The 17983-nt window shown below is 32.7% G+C and overlaps 1 protein-coding gene across 1 annotated transcript in view; it reads left to right on the plus strand.

The window, feature by feature from the left end:
- Window positions 1–17983, plus strand: part of LOC128179552 (interaptin-like) — a 32874-nt gene that overhangs the window by 12555 nt on the left and 2336 nt on the right. The window contains exons 25-29 of the mRNA XM_052846994.1: window positions 2229–2329; window positions 3250–3322; window positions 12771–12875; window positions 13329–13524; window positions 14337–14545. Coding sequence (XP_052702954.1) covers window positions 2229–2329; window positions 3250–3322; window positions 12771–12875; window positions 13329–13524; window positions 14337–14545 — 684 coding nt within the window. The remainder of the gene's footprint in view (window positions 1–2228; window positions 2330–3249; window positions 3323–12770; window positions 12876–13328; window positions 13525–14336; window positions 14546–17983) is intronic.

The following is a 17983-nucleotide window of genomic DNA, read 5'->3' on the forward strand; positions in this document are numbered from 1 at the left end:
ATACACAACAGGTGTTATTGTCTGTCTTGTTAGGTGTCATTGTAATTTACAACTAACTGTGTGTATATCTGGACGTCTGAACAGGTGTACTCGAGATGCCGTTATTCACACCTTTCCACGGACACCTGTTTGGTAACTCATCACAACCCGTCGTGTGTATGGTCTGAATATATCTTTCTTCTACTTTGTTAGTTCCATGATTTTTTCTAATCTCTAACAAACAAAAAAATTGTCTGTAGATATGAACACAAACAACTACATGTACACGTAAGACTATCGGCGCGTGGATCCGGAGAACAATTCAGCAACTCTATAAATGAGGGAATTTCACAAAGTATTAACTTGCGATAAGAAATTATTTACCGGGTACACATACATGTATGTACGAAAAAACTTGATTGATTAAAAAGATGAATGAGATAATACCGGTAACTTTTTGCAAGCATTTTAAACAGTTAACACAACTTTATTTACTTTATAACCAATCTAATATGTGTGATGTAAAATAGCGTCGAAATTTTAACGAAAAATCTTATTACATCGTGTACTTTACAAACTTTTAGTCATTCTGTTAAAATTGTTATTAAAATTATGGATCTAAAATAAATGAATTAAATTTATACAAATAGAACTCTTATAATTAAAAAATGATTGCACAAAAGTACACACTGAGAGAGAGAGAGAGAGAGAGAGAGAGAGAGAGAGAGAGAGAGAGAGATTCTACAACGCTATATTCCAACTCCATACATGCAATATAAGAAGGAAGAAACTAAACATTTCAAACACTAAATACTTCATTGCTAAACATTTTCTATTTTGCGGACTTAAAAAAAACAATAGAACGACATTTTTTCCTTATCATGGAAGGAGCACGTGGTCTATCTCGCGGGCTGATTTGATTGACGGGGAAAGCACGTGGACTCTGCCTGCATAGATTCTATCGCAATTTTCGGGAAAAGGGTTCAATATAATGGAAACTATAAATCTAACTTATTAAACTGAATTACAAGTAAAATGTACTTAAAATTAAACTCATACCGGTATTCCCCCCCCCCTCTCTCTCTCTCTCTCTCTCTCTCTCTCTCTCTCTCTTATATGACGATCATTAAACAATCAAACAGTAATTATTGCAATACTGAGTAGTTTCTTGGAACACAAATAATTTCTAAACCCAAGTTGCTTATAAAGATGAAATAAAAATGTTTTATCAAGTACCGATCCACGGACTCTAAGCGCTATGAATATGTACTGTGCGGTACTACATGGACAAGTACATCACACATGTCTAAAAGAAAGAAAATTTGAAAATATATGAAATATAAAGCCGTATAATTATATATTTAGAGAAAGTACAGTTGTTTTCAACAACCCGTTATATTTGTTATCGTTGAATAGAGTATAAGTGAGAGAAGATCACAGTTATGATTCTATGCACTATTGAAACTGCCAAACTACAGTAACTACGATTATTACTACGTTTAAAAACGGACTGAAACAAAAACTTATGGAACCGTGTATTTGAATTTTAAAAAGGAAAAGAAAGTGTTAGTGTTTTAATTGATCAAACCTTTATGTTGGCGATATCGATTTTTTTTGTTCTTAATATCAACAAAAATCAACCGTAACAATTGCATACGTCTGAAAATTGCGTGCCTAAAAATTTTATTTATTTATTTCTATTTTTTTTTTTTTGGTCTTTTTCTTTTATTCTCTTTCGTGCATCAATAAATATTTTATTCTTTATAAGTTTTATTCCTAAATCCTTTTTTCACAGGTAAATACCGCGTGTTACACCGTGTTATTGTCCGTGTTGCATCGCGTCGCACCGTGTCGCACCGTGTGTTTTCTCGTTCCGAGGCCGTAACAGAGAACAATAGATCAAAGGTACCGACACTTCCACGCTCAGCGTGGACTTTCAAACACGGTGGTCGGTGTTTTTGTCGGGATACTCGTGAGCTGTACTGTATTGTCCTGTTTTTTCCATATGCATGCAAAGCAATAGCTTTTATAGAGTACATGCATTTTTTTTTAATTTTGAAAAAAAAATTCAAATATTTTCCCCTTAAATTCCTTGAAGAATAATTTAGGATATAAATTTAAGGGAAAAAACATTACATTTGAATTAAAAAGAAAATCAAACTGAAGCATTTAATTAGTTAGCCTGATATTTAACTATGATAGTAGTATTAGGAGCAGTCTCTTTTTCACTGATGATGATTAACTTTCAGCACAGTGAATTCGAGATGATTTATAGATCCTTCAAGAAACACCAACAGAAGAGAGCCATTGAACAGGCCATTATGTCAGGAAGTCTGCAGAAGTACTATGAGTAAGTCCTAGGAGTATACATGTATAGCTTTTATTGTATACATACTTCATAAATGTTAAAATTACTCTAGCTCACATACAATAATTTCGTCTTGAGATTTATGCATAATTTGGACTGAAATGGGGTTAGTAAGCAAGGAGCATGTCAGAGTTATCCCTCTTGATTAAGATTTGTTTTTATGCAATGTATATGCTGGTACAGTATTCAATTTTACCTATTAATTATGCGTTAATTCCATTTCCTTGTGAAATGCTTTAAAAAAAATTATTTTCCATGCTATGTTTTCTGCATCTTTATTCCAAAACAGTGGTGCTCTATGGTAGGATGCAGAATATAGAAAAAGTTAAGGTTTGAAAAAGATTTGATTGCCATTTACAACTGTAAAATAGCAACGCTTATCTTTATTGATACTAATCTAAAAAAATTATAAGTTTACTGACATTAAAAAGACCAATAAAACCCAGAAACCTGATTAGACATATGAAAAACTGGTGGTAAAATAAACAATAAACCTTACAGGTGCTGCAAGTGATAGGACAGATTATTGTATAATAGAACATCGGATTAACTTCAAGATAGGATAAGATTGTAAAAAATAATGTTGTGGGTACTGTACATTTGTAATTTGGAGTACAGCATATTGCACAAAGCATAAAACTTTCCAACAAATAAGTAACAATATACTCTAACATGAAGTCAACAAGACATTTAGTTATGTATTTGTTAAACATCACAGAAGAGACCAATATGTTTAAACAGCCTGCAAAAATAGTGGTGGTGGTATGTACAATTTTAGCTGTTGTGTGCAAAAGTTTAGTAAGTATCAGTAGATTGTCTCTATAACCTCTACATGTAAGAATATGAACTATGGTCAGTGGTGATTGTATTTGTAGTGTATGAACAAATTTTTTTTTCTCCAGCAATGGCGGTAGAAGCACTTCCTACGATTACCACAAGCCTCGGGCAGGCTCCTCGATCAGTGCTGAGGATCTGGTGAGTTACGAGTTCATAACCAGTTTATTGTCCCTCTCTCATTCATGCTTTTTGGGACACCTGAGTAAACTCAGGTGACCTATTGCTATCCGTTTTCGTCTGTCGTCGTCCGTCGTGCATTAACAATTTTACATTTTTAACTTCTTCTTAAAAACTACAAGGCTAATTGTTACCATTTTTGTTGTGAGGCATCTCTATGGTAAGAGAAATCTAAATTGTGAAATTCATGGCTCTACCATCCCCGGGGCAAAAAAAAGCCAAATTTTCAAAAATCTCTACTCCCACACATGAGGAAAAAACTGGTTGCATGGTTATGGTGTCCATGAAGCCCTCTACCAAAATTGTGAAATTCATGGCCCCTGGGTCAGGGGGTTCTGGCTCTAGGGTTGGGCCAATATGACCATATAGTAAAAATGTATTAAATCTTAGAAAATCTTCTCTACTCCCATATGTATTTGTTAAAAACTAAATGCACGATTATGATGTCCATGAAGCCCTCTACCAAAATTATGAAATTCATGACCCCTGTGTCAGGGGTTCAGACTCTAGGGTGGGGCCAATATGGCCATATAGTAAAAATGTATTAAATCTTAAAAAATCTTCTTCTTTACTCCCAAACATGTGGGCAAAAAACTTAATACATTGTTATGATGTCCACTCCTCTACCTAAATTGTGAAAATCATGGCCCCTGGGCATGGGGGGGGGGGCAATATGGCACTATAGTGTTAATGCATATAATGTTTTAAAATCATCTTCTCCATTCTCACACATCTGTATGAAAAACTGACTTCATAATTATGTTAATACCAGGAAGTCCTCTACTAAAATTTTAAATTTCATGTTTCCTGGAGAAAGGGCAGAGCCAAAATGGATGTATATATAGGTGTTAATGCATATAATGTTTAAAAATTATCTTCTTTACTCCCACACACCTGAAAGGAAAACTGAATTCATGATTAAATGAATATATGAGACTCCTCGACAAGTCTGTGTATGGGTTATATGCTATATTACTCAGGTGACCGCCGCCTAATATTATGGGGCGCCGTTTTAATATTTTTGAGGTATTTTCTGATATCAGAAAATGATTTTTTGATATCAAGAATTCGAATTTCTGATATCAGGAAATGATTTTTTGATATCAGAAATTCGAATTCTTGATATCAGAAAATACGATCCATTTTCTGATATCAAAAAATCGATTTTCTGATATCAAAAAATCATTTTCTGATATCAGAAAATCGATTTTTTGATATCAGAAAATGATTTTTTGATATCAGAAATTGAAACTGATTATTTGATATCAAGAATTATATTTTCTGATATCAGAAATTCAAAGAAAATGGCGAATAAATTTCACCTATTTAATGAATACTCCCTTGACTCAAAATTAAATTGCCGAACTACAGAGCCAGATTTGCATTTAAATATTTGTTGTCTTTTATTTATTTTAATGTAAAATTTAATAAGTGTTCTTGATAATTCTGGTCTTATGTATTGAAAGCGCTAACTGTACGCCTGTATAACTCTTTATATTACGCGAGGCCATCATTTTTCAATATTCACAGCAAATCGCAAAGTAAGCAGTGTTGATCATTGTATATGTGGCAAAACTTGCCAGAATGAAACCAGGTTTGAAATAAGGCATTCATTATCATTCTTAAGAGACATCTACAGGCTTGAAACACATTTTCTTACAAATTACAAAAGTTGCATTACAGGGAGCATTCATTAAGTTGATAGTAATTTAATTTAAGTCTTATTTTCTGATATCAAAAAATAGATTTTCTGATATCAGAAAATGTAAATGATTTTTTGATATCAAAAAATGATTTTGTGATATCAAGAATTCGATTTTTTGATATCAAAAAATGATTTTCTGATATCAAGAATTCAATTTGTTGATATCAAAAAATCAACTTTAATTCTTGATATCAAAAAATCTATTTTGTGATATCAGAAAATCATTTTTTGATATCAAGAATTCAAATTTGTGATATCAAAAAATGATTTTCTGATATCACAAAATAGATTTTTTGATATCAAGAATTAATTTTTGATATCAAGAATTATTTTTTGATATCAAAAATTCGAATTATTGATATCAAATATTTATTTTTTGATATCAGAAAATACCTAAAAAATATTAAAACGGCGCCTCATATAATATGGCCTCTTGTTGGTATTAAGATTTTCTTTCTCTTTTTGAAATGAATTTTGGACATGATTAAAACTGAAGAAAAAAAGTTTGTTATGAATAGTTTTATCTTAATTAGGGTACAACGCTAGATAAGGATAAAGTTAGCTTAGCTCATATTTCATTATGCAATAACTTGCATGCCATTTTATTGGGGTAAAGGGGAACAACTCTTGAAGAAAAAAATAATGTGCATTGATCAGTTCATTCAGATGAATTCAATTCATTCAGATGAATTCAGAGATTTCAGTAAGAGATGACTTGCTAATTGATGTAGAAATTAGTCTTTGATTAACAGCACAATACATGTCAATGTACAGCTGATTTTAGTCCATTGTGTGGGGACATGACGATGACTCTGTGTGCCTTGAAATTAATCATCATTTGGTCCTCACTGCCATAACACTGGTTAAAATACTACGCAGTTAAAAACAATGAAGGTTGTCAGTGGAATTCTGTTGGCTCTGTATTGAACAAATTAAATGTCTGTTAATGCATAATGGAGATATTCACTGAAGTTCAAGAGATCAGCATTATTGAAATAATCATTATAAGAACTTGCTGGTTTGATGAGTTCATTAAAAAGGCTCAAAGTGGCTGCAATTTTAGAAAGAAGTAGAGGGAACGTGCCAGATAGGCTGGATGGATCATGAGAGTGGGGGCTTGGCGGGTGATCGTAACTATTTGAATTCTGTAAATCATGATAAATGGGATTCTAATAGAATTTTTTGATATTAGTCCTTAATCATAATGAGTTTTAAAAACTTTAATCAAATTAATTTAAAAAATTGAATAAAAAAGTAAAAAAAAAAAAAGAAATATTTGAAGAGAAAAAAATTTCAATGAATATTATCATGAATACGATGAAAGAATGATCTACTTAATGTTTTGAAAAGTCTTTTGAGATTTTGGTCAAATATTTGTAGTAGATGTGTAAGATGTTTGTTCCTCTCCTATCGGAAAAATCTGCCACCTCACTTCAAACCTGATTGTTTAATGCTATATTTGGACAAGTATGGCAACAGGTTTAACTTAACATAAATCTTGAGATAAAGGCACTTCTATCGACTGCCAAGACATTCGATACACGTATCCATTACCACTGTTGAATGCCTGTATCGGCACTCGATTGAGATATATTGAAATGCACTCGAACAATACTCGAAATTTTTGTCTTGTCGGCCACTGAAAGAATTTCAGAGCTTGAACTTTAATCACATAGGAACTTTATCAACCGATATGGATCTCCGATGGATTAAAATGTTAACATAATGTTGGTGGTATTAAAATGTAACTGCAAGCAGAACAGTAAGGCTTAGAATGATAAACCCTGCTTGTCCTTAGTGGGAGAGAGTTTGGGACAGAGACTAGCGGAGCTACATGCTTTTAAATGTCTGAAAGTATAATGCACAGGGGTCTATCTGTGTATTTTTATCTAATTCAAATAGCATGCATTGATTTGACTGAAATATTTTACAACACCTCTAGTGCCTAGAGGCTCAAACCTGTCTAAGTGTGGCCTGCAAGTAGGGGAATATATATCTTTAGTAGTGGAATTTAATAGGGTGGAAATGTCAGTATTTTATATAGATACCTGCAATTAGTTTGCATTTTATTGCATATTGTAGGTAAGAACTGGTACATGTATTGAGATAATTCCATCTGAAGCAAAGAATGTTATTCATTGAATGATGCATTATTCGAAAAAAGATTTCCAAAATCTACATTAATTTATGTATCCTTAATTTGCATTTCATACTGTACATACCTGGGATGACAAAATATTACTTTAACATAAAACATGCACCAACAAAACTTTTTTTCCGATAATGCAACTGTTAATGCATCCCTTTGTCAAAAAATTAATGTACTGGTACAAGTAACTTAAAATGATAGCAATAAAAAGCAAAATAGAAACCTAGTCAAGCATCTTAAGTACCGCCCCCCCCCCCCCCCTTTGTCCCTGTTAGTTTGGACTTTTTTTTTTTAGCAGGGTTTCCCAAACCAATAGAAGCATTGAGTTTTGGTAACTGCATTATTCATAATCTTCATTACTGGGTAATCTCTGGCTAATGCTTAATGACCAGAGTTTTAATTATTTGAAAAGTTCACCTAGTCCAGGTGCAAATTACCGGTACTGCCAGTTTTAACTTACCTGGCATTAGGATGGGGGATGATTACATTGCTGCCACCCCCCAACCCCCCCTTTTTTTTTAAGGGGTATAATAAAGTTGTCATAGCCCTATGGATGCATTCAGTTGCAACCATATGTTTAGAGAAAGAATTCTCCTTAAATTATTCAGACCATATTTGTCTGTCCTGATACTAGAATGATATTATTTTCATGAAGCATTGACATAATGTATATATTCATTTTCAAAGTGTTATCGGTGTGTTGTATGAAGTTAAAGGATTTATTTGACAACTTAACAAATGCAGCAACAGTGAAGTAGACCAAAATTCATGCAAATAATCTCAAGTTTCTTCTGGGAATATAATGATGGGATTTTGAAATACATGAACTTGATCATGAAATTGATTCAAATGATAGATAATCTAGCCAAAGGGCCTTGTATTAACGTTGCAATTTAATCAATGCCAATTTAAGATAATTGGTAGTTGCAAGATACATTCAAAATTTTTAACTGGCCTATATACTACATTTAAAAGTAAATCAATTTTCTATGCACAAGCCGTGACCTGGTCATACTAGTAATTCAATATTACAGATTTCATTCTTGAATTGTTCAGATTATGAGATAGGTAAATAGTTTAAAGAGAGAAGAGGTTTATTTGAAATTTGAGTACCTCTGTAATCGTGCACAGTTTAACATGTATTTTAATCAATGAAATAATGGCTGTCAATTTAAACTTCCAAATTAGTACTTATCTCAATGACGTCTGCAGTGCATGCAATGTAGAAAAAAAAAAGAAAGAAAAAAAAAGGAATAATTAAAAACTCAGCATGGTAACTTTCTCACAAAGAATCGGAGTGGGTCTGCATATTGGTGACATACTCTAAAGATGTGTAGAGAAAAGGAGATGTATTTTCATAATACTTATTGACAAAATCACTGAAGGCCACAAATTGGGCTTTTCTCCAACTGATTTCATGAGGGGATTAAAAGGCATTGAGTTATTCCTTTGCATTGTGTAGGTATGTGCTTGGTGCTGCTGCATTATTCTGGTCTTTGTATGGAGGGATTCAGTTTCCTTCGATGACAATGCCTCTGGTTGATTGGGCCGAGGGGTATTTCAGTGTGCGCTACTGCTGTGTTTTTGGTAGGACTTTTGTAGAGTATTTGTATTTGGAATTCAAACATTTGAAATTGGTCGCCTTTAAGTAATTATTTAATGTGAGATTGGTTGGAAATTTATATTATGTAATGTCTTGAAATGTGGTCTGTTATAGCTAGAGGTGAGTGTATAAAACTTTTGTTGAAGAAATATTTTTAGGATTCCATGATTAATATAATATTTGTTAGATTTTAGTTTTTTTCTTCTTCAGAATTTATGTAAAAATATGATATTGATCAGATGTTTGTGTCATCTTTTAAAAAAGGTCAATGGTATGGTTTTTTTTTAATGACACAGAAGTTTGAAGTTAAAAACTTAGAGTATTATTATAAATGGCAATTGGACGTGAAGCATGCATGCAGACATCATGCAGTTCTTTAGTTCTTTTAGACTCATAATTATTTGTTGAGCTCCAAGTTTGTAGAAGTTCATATAACGAATGACAAAATTAATAACCAAGCAGTGGTAAAAAAAAATAACAACAAACTGTATTGGTATAGACCCATTGTCCCCAAAGTTACGTAGTAAACTTTGTGTTTAACAAAATCCAACGATTATTAATGAAAACGGGGTAACTTAGTGTGATTGATTTTCCATGTTGATTGATAGGTGATTGATGAGTGACTTGCATAAAACTTCTAATATGCTGAACATTAATTTGAAAAAAATGAATTTAATCTAGAACTGGTTTCATTACAGGAGGTACCGGACACAATCCCAGGAATTAGAGTAGTGCGTTTGATCTGTGAATAAACTGACTGGAGTGTTTAACGGTCGTAGACAACCACAGGATTAACCTGGCGGATCATTGTTCAAATTTGTCAACAATTTGTTTACCCTTTAAGAGGGTGTGTGATTACAGCTACGTATTATAATCACAAGATTAACTCTTATTTCACAACTCAATCAGTCGTAAAAAATTCACACACAAAAAAGAAAATGTGCTTTAGTTCCATGTGGCAGATTTTGCACTGAAAGTGCTGCCCTTGTCTTACATTGTGAAATTAGAGACAAAACAATTTCCTTTCTTGCTCTGTTGTGGAACCAAAAATGACTTTGACAGTTGAAACATTTGGTGGCCAAGTAAATACGTTTTAGAGCCAAAATCAATATTTTGAACAAACTGCTTCACAATTGGCGGAAAAGGTAACTTTTGTTGGATATTGCATCGCTTTCTTGGCATTAAAGTATCAATTTAAGGAAGCAATCGGAAACCATTAGGGGAAGAAACCAGTAATTAAGCTTAATAAAGGGAGTTACACACTGGGAATCGGCATAATTAGTGAAACCAATTGGATGTAACTATATTTTTTCTCTCAATGACATATTGACTGTTTTTTTTTAATCAAATAATATATTTCCTTAACAAGAAAATACCAAAAAAATGCCAGGTATTAATTGCTAAAATACCCAGGTGAAAATGAGGACTTAATGAAATTATTATGGCAAACAGGGTAATAGAATAAACAGAACTCCGGTGACAAAGGGCAAGTTATAGAATATAAAGTTAAAAGGATCATTGATATAAAACAGAACATTATTGCGGGCACCAGTTTGTGAAAGCTACTTCCACAGGTTGGATTTGTCTTGACTTATGCAATGTTAATGAATGTTGTTCTGTGATCTGGATCGCAAAAGGTAAATTAGGATATTGATCGAGCAAATGGAACCTCATGAAAATTTGATAGGTCAAATCAGAAGGCTTTATCCTTTAGCTTGGAAGGGTGCAATATAGCTATCAAAGTGAACAGGAGCTGTGCCATAGAATTTTTGTGGGAAAAAAACTACACAAGAAATAACTTTGAGCTTTTGCTCTCTGATTTGTGACACAAAGAAAAAGCAGGAGGCATTAAAAATATGAGTACATTAGTATTTCTGTAGTGCAAATGAATGTTTTATGGATGTGCCATATGAACTTTAAAGCATATTGTGATATCATCAAATGTACAATGAAATGTCTATGGAGCATGGTCCTGTGAGATTTTCAAAAACTTTTAGAGAGACATAAAGGTGTATGGATTTTTAAACTTGTGAATTAATTATTGCATATTTGGTGAAGTATGGGGGAGCACAAAAAACCAAACAGAGTAGAACTCCATGTGATCCCAATAAGTATACAGGGTGTGTCAGATGTGGGGGATTCAATAGACAGTTGTATGGAGACCAGGAAAAAAGAGGTGCTTACTAGAAATAGGAGTGCTGTGAGTTCCGTGTGCCCGAGTCGCAAGTCGTACACCAGTAGACGGTGTTTTACTGCTATTGAGAGACCGAAGCGATCTCGGAAATTTTGTCAAGCATGTGCATACCAAGATGTCAAACAAATTGAACAAGACATGGAGGTAGTGATATTATTTCCTTTTTTGATTTTTTAGTCAGAGATATGAATTTAAGAAAAAAAAACACAACTGTACATAAAAAAATTGAGTTCAAAAGATTAAATCTAATTTGAAATTCAAATTTTATTTTTATTGCAAGGGAGTTTAAAAAAGAAAAGGTTTTGTGAATTTTTAAAAGCATTACCCACTGAAAGGAAATTTTTCAGTTTAATGAAGCATGAAATACCATGCAGGTAAAATTATTTGGATAAAAAATTGATAAAAAATTTGTATTTTGATTTATGTTTGAAGTGCATTTGAACTTTAAAATATAATTTACTGTGTTTTTTTTCCTCAAAATATTAGTTATGTTAAAAATATATGAATTATGCATTTGAAGACTCTAGCTGGATCATTTTCAAATAATTTTATAACAAATTTTTAGTGTCGACGCACGTACATTTACTTCATTTACTTTTTACGAGAAATGAAACATTATTTTAAAAAGATCCTCAGTAAACCACTTGAAATTTGATTGATTTTTAAATATCTTGTGCATTCTAGTAGTGAATGTACGGTATTTTGGGGTATACAGAAAATGAATGTTGGTCTTGGTCACAAGAGAGCTAGTCTTCTTATTAATAAGATGTGTGTACAGGGATTCTATAATTAACCAAATGAATATCCTTAAAGTTTTTTGTGAGAGTATGTTATAAATTGCATTTAGATTAATTTGTGTAGAATGCATATGATTTTGCCTCCCTATTTTCATAATCAATTAAAATTGATCTATTAGCTTGTACATGTGCCGAAATTTTAATATGAGTTGAAAATTTATTCAGATTTTTTGAGAAAAAGTTTTTGTCATAAACGGATTAGATTTATCTTTTTTCAAACTATACTACTGACATACACAATTCAAAATCATTCAGTACCATGGTGGATAACCTGGTGAGTACAAACATCTGTTATTGCAGGACAAAAAAAGGCTAGCGAAACAGTTACAGTGTGTCATTAATGATTAAATGCACTGTTGTTCTAAATCCTCTCACTGGCTGTTTCAGGTATTGTGAAATTGAGAATTTAATGATTGTGCAAGAGCGGGGAACTAATTGATTTTGCTTGTATGCATTGCAGCTGTAAAAGGCTCGGTCTCAGCCTTTTATACAAAGAATTGTATATTGGGTTATCTAGAGATACAAATTGGTAGTCCTGCAATTTAAGCTAATTCATATAAGTATAATACTCTTAAATCTTCTGTATATAATTCCAACATAAATATGAAATACATGTAAATGTGGTGTTATAATCATTGATACATAGAACAACATTACTAATATTTGAGTTTGGGATTGAATCTGTCCTGATCTATTTATACAATCTTTGCTGTATATATGTAAATCTGACTTTTAAAACTATCTTGTTGCCCTCCATACCACTCTTTATTCAATATAGTTTAAATACTTACAAGTACTTAAATATGGACTGTTACAGGTCTATTAAATCTTCATCCCCAAGTATTAAGGTATCTGACTCCTAATATTTATTACATCAAGGAGTTGGCTTGATTATAATAAATGAATTTATAATTTTGAGAGCAAAATGGTTACCTATGTTTTTTATCTGATACTTTTGCAGGGTCAACAGAATGTTTTATTGTATGGATTCCACAGATCCAAGTCTGAGTTGGATGTTCACAGCAACTTTTCCTCTGAATCTTTTACTACACAATTCCTTAGGGAGGTAAGTTATGATATTGTACTCAGGTACCTGAAGTATTGACTGGACTTTTATGGTGCCACTGTTCCTAAAGAATAATGTACTACAGTTTAGTTATGATAATGTTGCAATATGTATGTCTTAGCTGTACAATGTAGTAAAGTGTGTGTGTGTGTAAATATATAAGTAGCAAAAAAGTATAATTAGAATGTCTCCTAGGAATAATGCATGTATTAGAGGTTGAGAATAATTAATGTTCTTATTTGAAACAGTGTTCAGCAATGGAATTATTGGTCCAGGAACGTTTTCATTATTAAATTTCAGAAATGCAATAAATATGAGACAAAACATTATATTTAATATGTAGTTTTAATCAATTTACTGAATTAAAAGTACATACTGATTTGTCATTGAATAGTTTAATTGTTTAAAAATATCCAAATACTTGATGAAGATTGTGATTATTTTTGATTGCAGAGATCTCAAGTGTTCCTTACCAACACTCAGGCCGAAACGCCTCAGGGACGGAAAACAGCTCTTGGTCATTACCCAGCCAGTCGGGAGGAGGTCTGCATTGCCAAGACGACCGTGCCAAAGAAGGGACTCATCAAACTCACAGCACTGGACAACGAACTAAAAAATCCTCTTCTCTTTGACAAGAAGGAAAAAGAAGGTTGGTTAGGGTATTCATGGAAAGTGCGATTAAATAGAAATTTTTTTGTTGACTCAGAGTGTGTAAATTGATACCTTGAAAAAGCAATGATAAACAGGACCATGTTTTGCGGGTGTCCTTAAGTGATAAGTCTGTACATCTGTTTCTACGTCAAAGGTTAAAGTCATATAGCACATTTATTGTATCAAATACCTATCCGGACCATATATTCTCCCTTCTCGGCTTGGACCTACTTGGTTTATACTTCACTCACACTGATTGCATAGGGGCAGAGTATACAGTGATTTTAAGTCAAAGGTCAAGGTCACATGAGACCTCTTCAAAATATTATTGTACAGACTATATATATTTTCACCTTTTGACCCTATTTCACATAAAAAGTAGTTGTGGATAAAGGATACTTCAATCTTGAACCCAAATTTTAGATGAAAGCTTAAAGTAATATTTTTTAACTGAAATCCAGTTTTGGACCAATTATAGTAATCCCATTGACCCATATTTGTTCAGAACTTAATAAAAGACTGCTTGTAGGTAAGGCATTGCAGTAACCTTAAATCAAATATATATGTTAAAGGTCATGGTCATAACAGACCTATGTAAAATCATTGTCCAGACCCCAATTTTTTTGGCCCTATTTGCTTTTAACTAACCGTAGAGTACTGGTGTGCTATGTTTTTGGACTAAGTTGCTAAGTACAAGGTTACAGTCAAATAGTCAAAGTAGTTTGGGTGGGAATTAGATAGACTAGGTTCCATTGAATCTTAATGGTGCAGATAATTGTACAGTACAAACTTGGCCTTTGTTTGTTACAGTTCTACCAATGGAAGCAGTGCGAGAGCAACAGAGAAAGCAACAAAAGTATGAAAAGCAGAGGAAGATGTTGATACGACGCAAAGACATCATGAACCAGGTCAACATTGGCAGCCTCCATCTGGCCGAGGAGAAAGAGAAGCACAATCTGGAGATGCAGATAGAGAACTACACACTTGGGGACCTCCACCGCAACCTTAACGAGCTCACTGTAGGTATTACATGTGAGACCACTATTACAACCTTAACGACCTCACTGTAGGTATTACATGTAAACCACTATTACAACCTTAACGAGCTCACAGTAGGTATTACATGTGAGACCACTATTACAACCTTAACGAGCTCACAGTAGGTATTACATGTGAGACCACTATTACAACCTTAACGAGCTCACTGTAAGTATTACATGTGAGACCACTATTACAACCTTAACGACCTCACTGTAGGTATTACATGTGAGACCACTATTACAACCTTAACGAGCTCACAGTAGGTATTACATGTGAGACCACTATTACAACCTTAACGAGCTCACAGTAGGTATTACATGTGAGACCACTATTACAACCTTAACGAGCTCACAGTAGGTATTACATAGGAGACCACTATTACAACCTTAACGAGTTAACAGTAGGTACTACATGAGAGATCACAATTCCAACCCTAATGAAATCACCATAGGTATTGCAAATAGAATTGCCATCACATTTTTTTATAAGCCAACTTAGGTATTTGCACGTAGGATGTACATCACAATTTGAATACATACCTATTATATGAAGACTGATATTTACATGTAACAATAATTGGTCATTTCAAACCTTAAAATTCATATGCGATCTCTGTCACATTACCTCTAGCTGTCAATTACCTATTCACAGCAGATTTTTAATGACCTTCATCACAATTTATTGTCCCCCGCCGCAATGCGGAGCGGGGACATAGAAATGCCGGGCGTGGGTCCGTGTTTCCATCCGTCACACTTTATTGTATGCGCTCTCATGCCTACAAATTTTGACGGATTTTCATTAAATTTATACCAAATGTTTATACCACTAACACTTTGGTCAAGTTCGAAAATCAGCATTGGTGGATACGTTTTGTTGGAGTTATGGGACTTTGACCACAATAATGACTCCGTTTTATCCAAAAATTGACATTGTAAGCACTCTCATGCCTACAAATTTTGACGGATTTACATGAAATTTATACCAAATGTTTATACTACTAATACCTTGGTCAAGTTCCTAAATCAGCCTTGGTCGATACTTTTTGTTGAAGTTATGGGACTTTGACCACAATAATTACTTCATTATTATATCAAAAATTGACCTTGAAAGTGCTTTCATGCCTACAAATTTTAAGATATTCATAAAATTTATACCAAATGTTTTATGCATACACTATACTTGTATACTGCTTGACCGGCGGGGGACCCAGGAATTCTATTCTTGTTGATATATTTTTGTTGATATATAAAGGGAGATATTGGAATCAATTGCCACATTTCTCTTCATTTATATCATTAATGATATTATCTACCATTATTGGCCTATATTCAAGTCAATTAACATTCTTAGCCTCTATGCAAGCTGTTCCATATGATATGTACAATTTTTAAAATGATTTGTTGATAATTTCAAAGGGTTTGTTTTTCAAAAAGTTTGCAAGTAGTAATGGGTCTTGCGGTGAAATAAGGCTCCAAATATTTTAATTTCATTCATTTACATATATTAAACATACTGTGCAGTAAACCAACTTTTATTTGTGAGCGAGAAATTTTCTTGAGGTTCGTGAGAGTCATTGTCATGAATATTTCTCACTGCAAACCAGTATTTGCCATGTTATTGTAATTTATAAAAACAGGTGTGGATATAAGGCTTAGTTGGGAAAATAAGTTGCTGCGAACCAGGTCATATTAGATAAATTGCGAATTCAAGTCATTGTGAAAAATAGTTGGTTTACAGTTTGTTTTGTGTGCATGGCTCGATCAATGTTCATACATGTATGTGTTAGGCCAGTAACCTAAAGGCTGTTAGTTCTAGCCTGCTGTGGTCACTTGATACTGTGTGTTGTGCCCTTGGACAAGATACTTTATCTACATTTTCTCATTCCACTTAGCTGAAATTGGATACCGTTATATGCTGCGAGTTAACCTGCGATGGACTGGTGCTCCATCCAATGGAAGTCAATGACTCTCACCTGCTTAGCACCATGGAAACTGGGCATAAGCACCACCTTTAAGTGCCTTCATTTTGCAGAGAATTTAAATTCAATTTTGTTATCAGAATAATTATATGTATTGTAGTTAAATGTATCCTACGTGTTATGCTTTTAATGATTATCAGTAAGCATCTTATCAGTATTTAACAGAACTTCATTTTATTTGCATTGAGGATTCATAAGTCCTTTTGAGTGCAGAGGTTAACACAATTTAGCATGCCCCAGTACATCTATCCGCAACTATTGATTGATTTTATTAAAAAATCAACCCCCAAAAATTGTGAATTCAAAGGATATGTACTATTTGAAAAGTTCCAAGCAGTTCAAGATTTTCAAAGATACATTGTAACTTGTAAATGTACTTTTTAAAAATATTTATTAAAAAGCTTTTAATAAATACAAAACAATTTAACAAAAAACAAACACAACATTGATATATTTTGTGTAATTTAACATGTATATAAATAAACACATGACCAAGGGCAATAACTACAACATACAAAATGCATGATACTAAGTAAAACAGAGTTATCTATCTTTCAATGTTGCTATTACTTATATGTAATAATCTATGCCACAAGATGTATGTCTTGTGCAAATAAAGAATATAATATCTTGAACTCCAAATTACAATTGGCTTTTTTTTAACAGCTGAATTCGTCAGACCATTAAATAGCTATTTATGTTTCAAATAGAAAACAAATGCTCCTAAAAGTCACCAATAATCTGAAAATAATATCAGTAGGTCATTTTAAGACACTCAGTGTGAGTTATATTTATCTATCAATATTTTTACTAGTATGATATTTTAATGTTAAAGCACACATACACAACATGTTTTATTTTACCTGATGTACAAGAAAAAGAAAATAATGAAATAAAACATAAAAACTATGGTTTACCACATTCATTTGATTTTTAATTTTTTTTTAAACAAAATAAATTATAGCACTACATGTAATAATATCTAAAGCACTGACAGCCTTCAAATTAGGCCTGAATTATAATTATATATAAACTATAAACTTTCTTCAACATTTGAACAAGGCACGTTTACAAAGTATTCTAAGGACAAACTCCACACTATTGACATTCTTTTAGAAATTATAATTGCAATTCTTTTAGCAATTAATTGCTGATAAAACATTTATATTTATTTTAGTAAAACTAAAAACACAAGACAAAAATTTATATCAATTTAACTATTACAAAAAAGTAATATAAATTTAATGTCATTAAAATATTTGGTGAAATAATTTAAACTTGATCAAACTGTTACATTATATATCACAGACTTAATCAAGAGAGATCACTCTTTCACAGATATTGCATGTGAAGCTGATTCATGACCTATATACCGTGTTTTTTGGCAGCAATGGCTATTTAATAAAGCAAGTAAGATATGTTTCGAGACCTATAAGCC

This window comes from Crassostrea angulata, chromosome 4 (assembly GCF_025612915.1).
Source record: "Crassostrea angulata isolate pt1a10 chromosome 4, ASM2561291v2, whole genome shotgun sequence".
NCBI classification, from domain to species: Eukaryota; Metazoa; Mollusca; class Bivalvia; order Ostreida; family Ostreidae; genus Magallana; species Magallana angulata.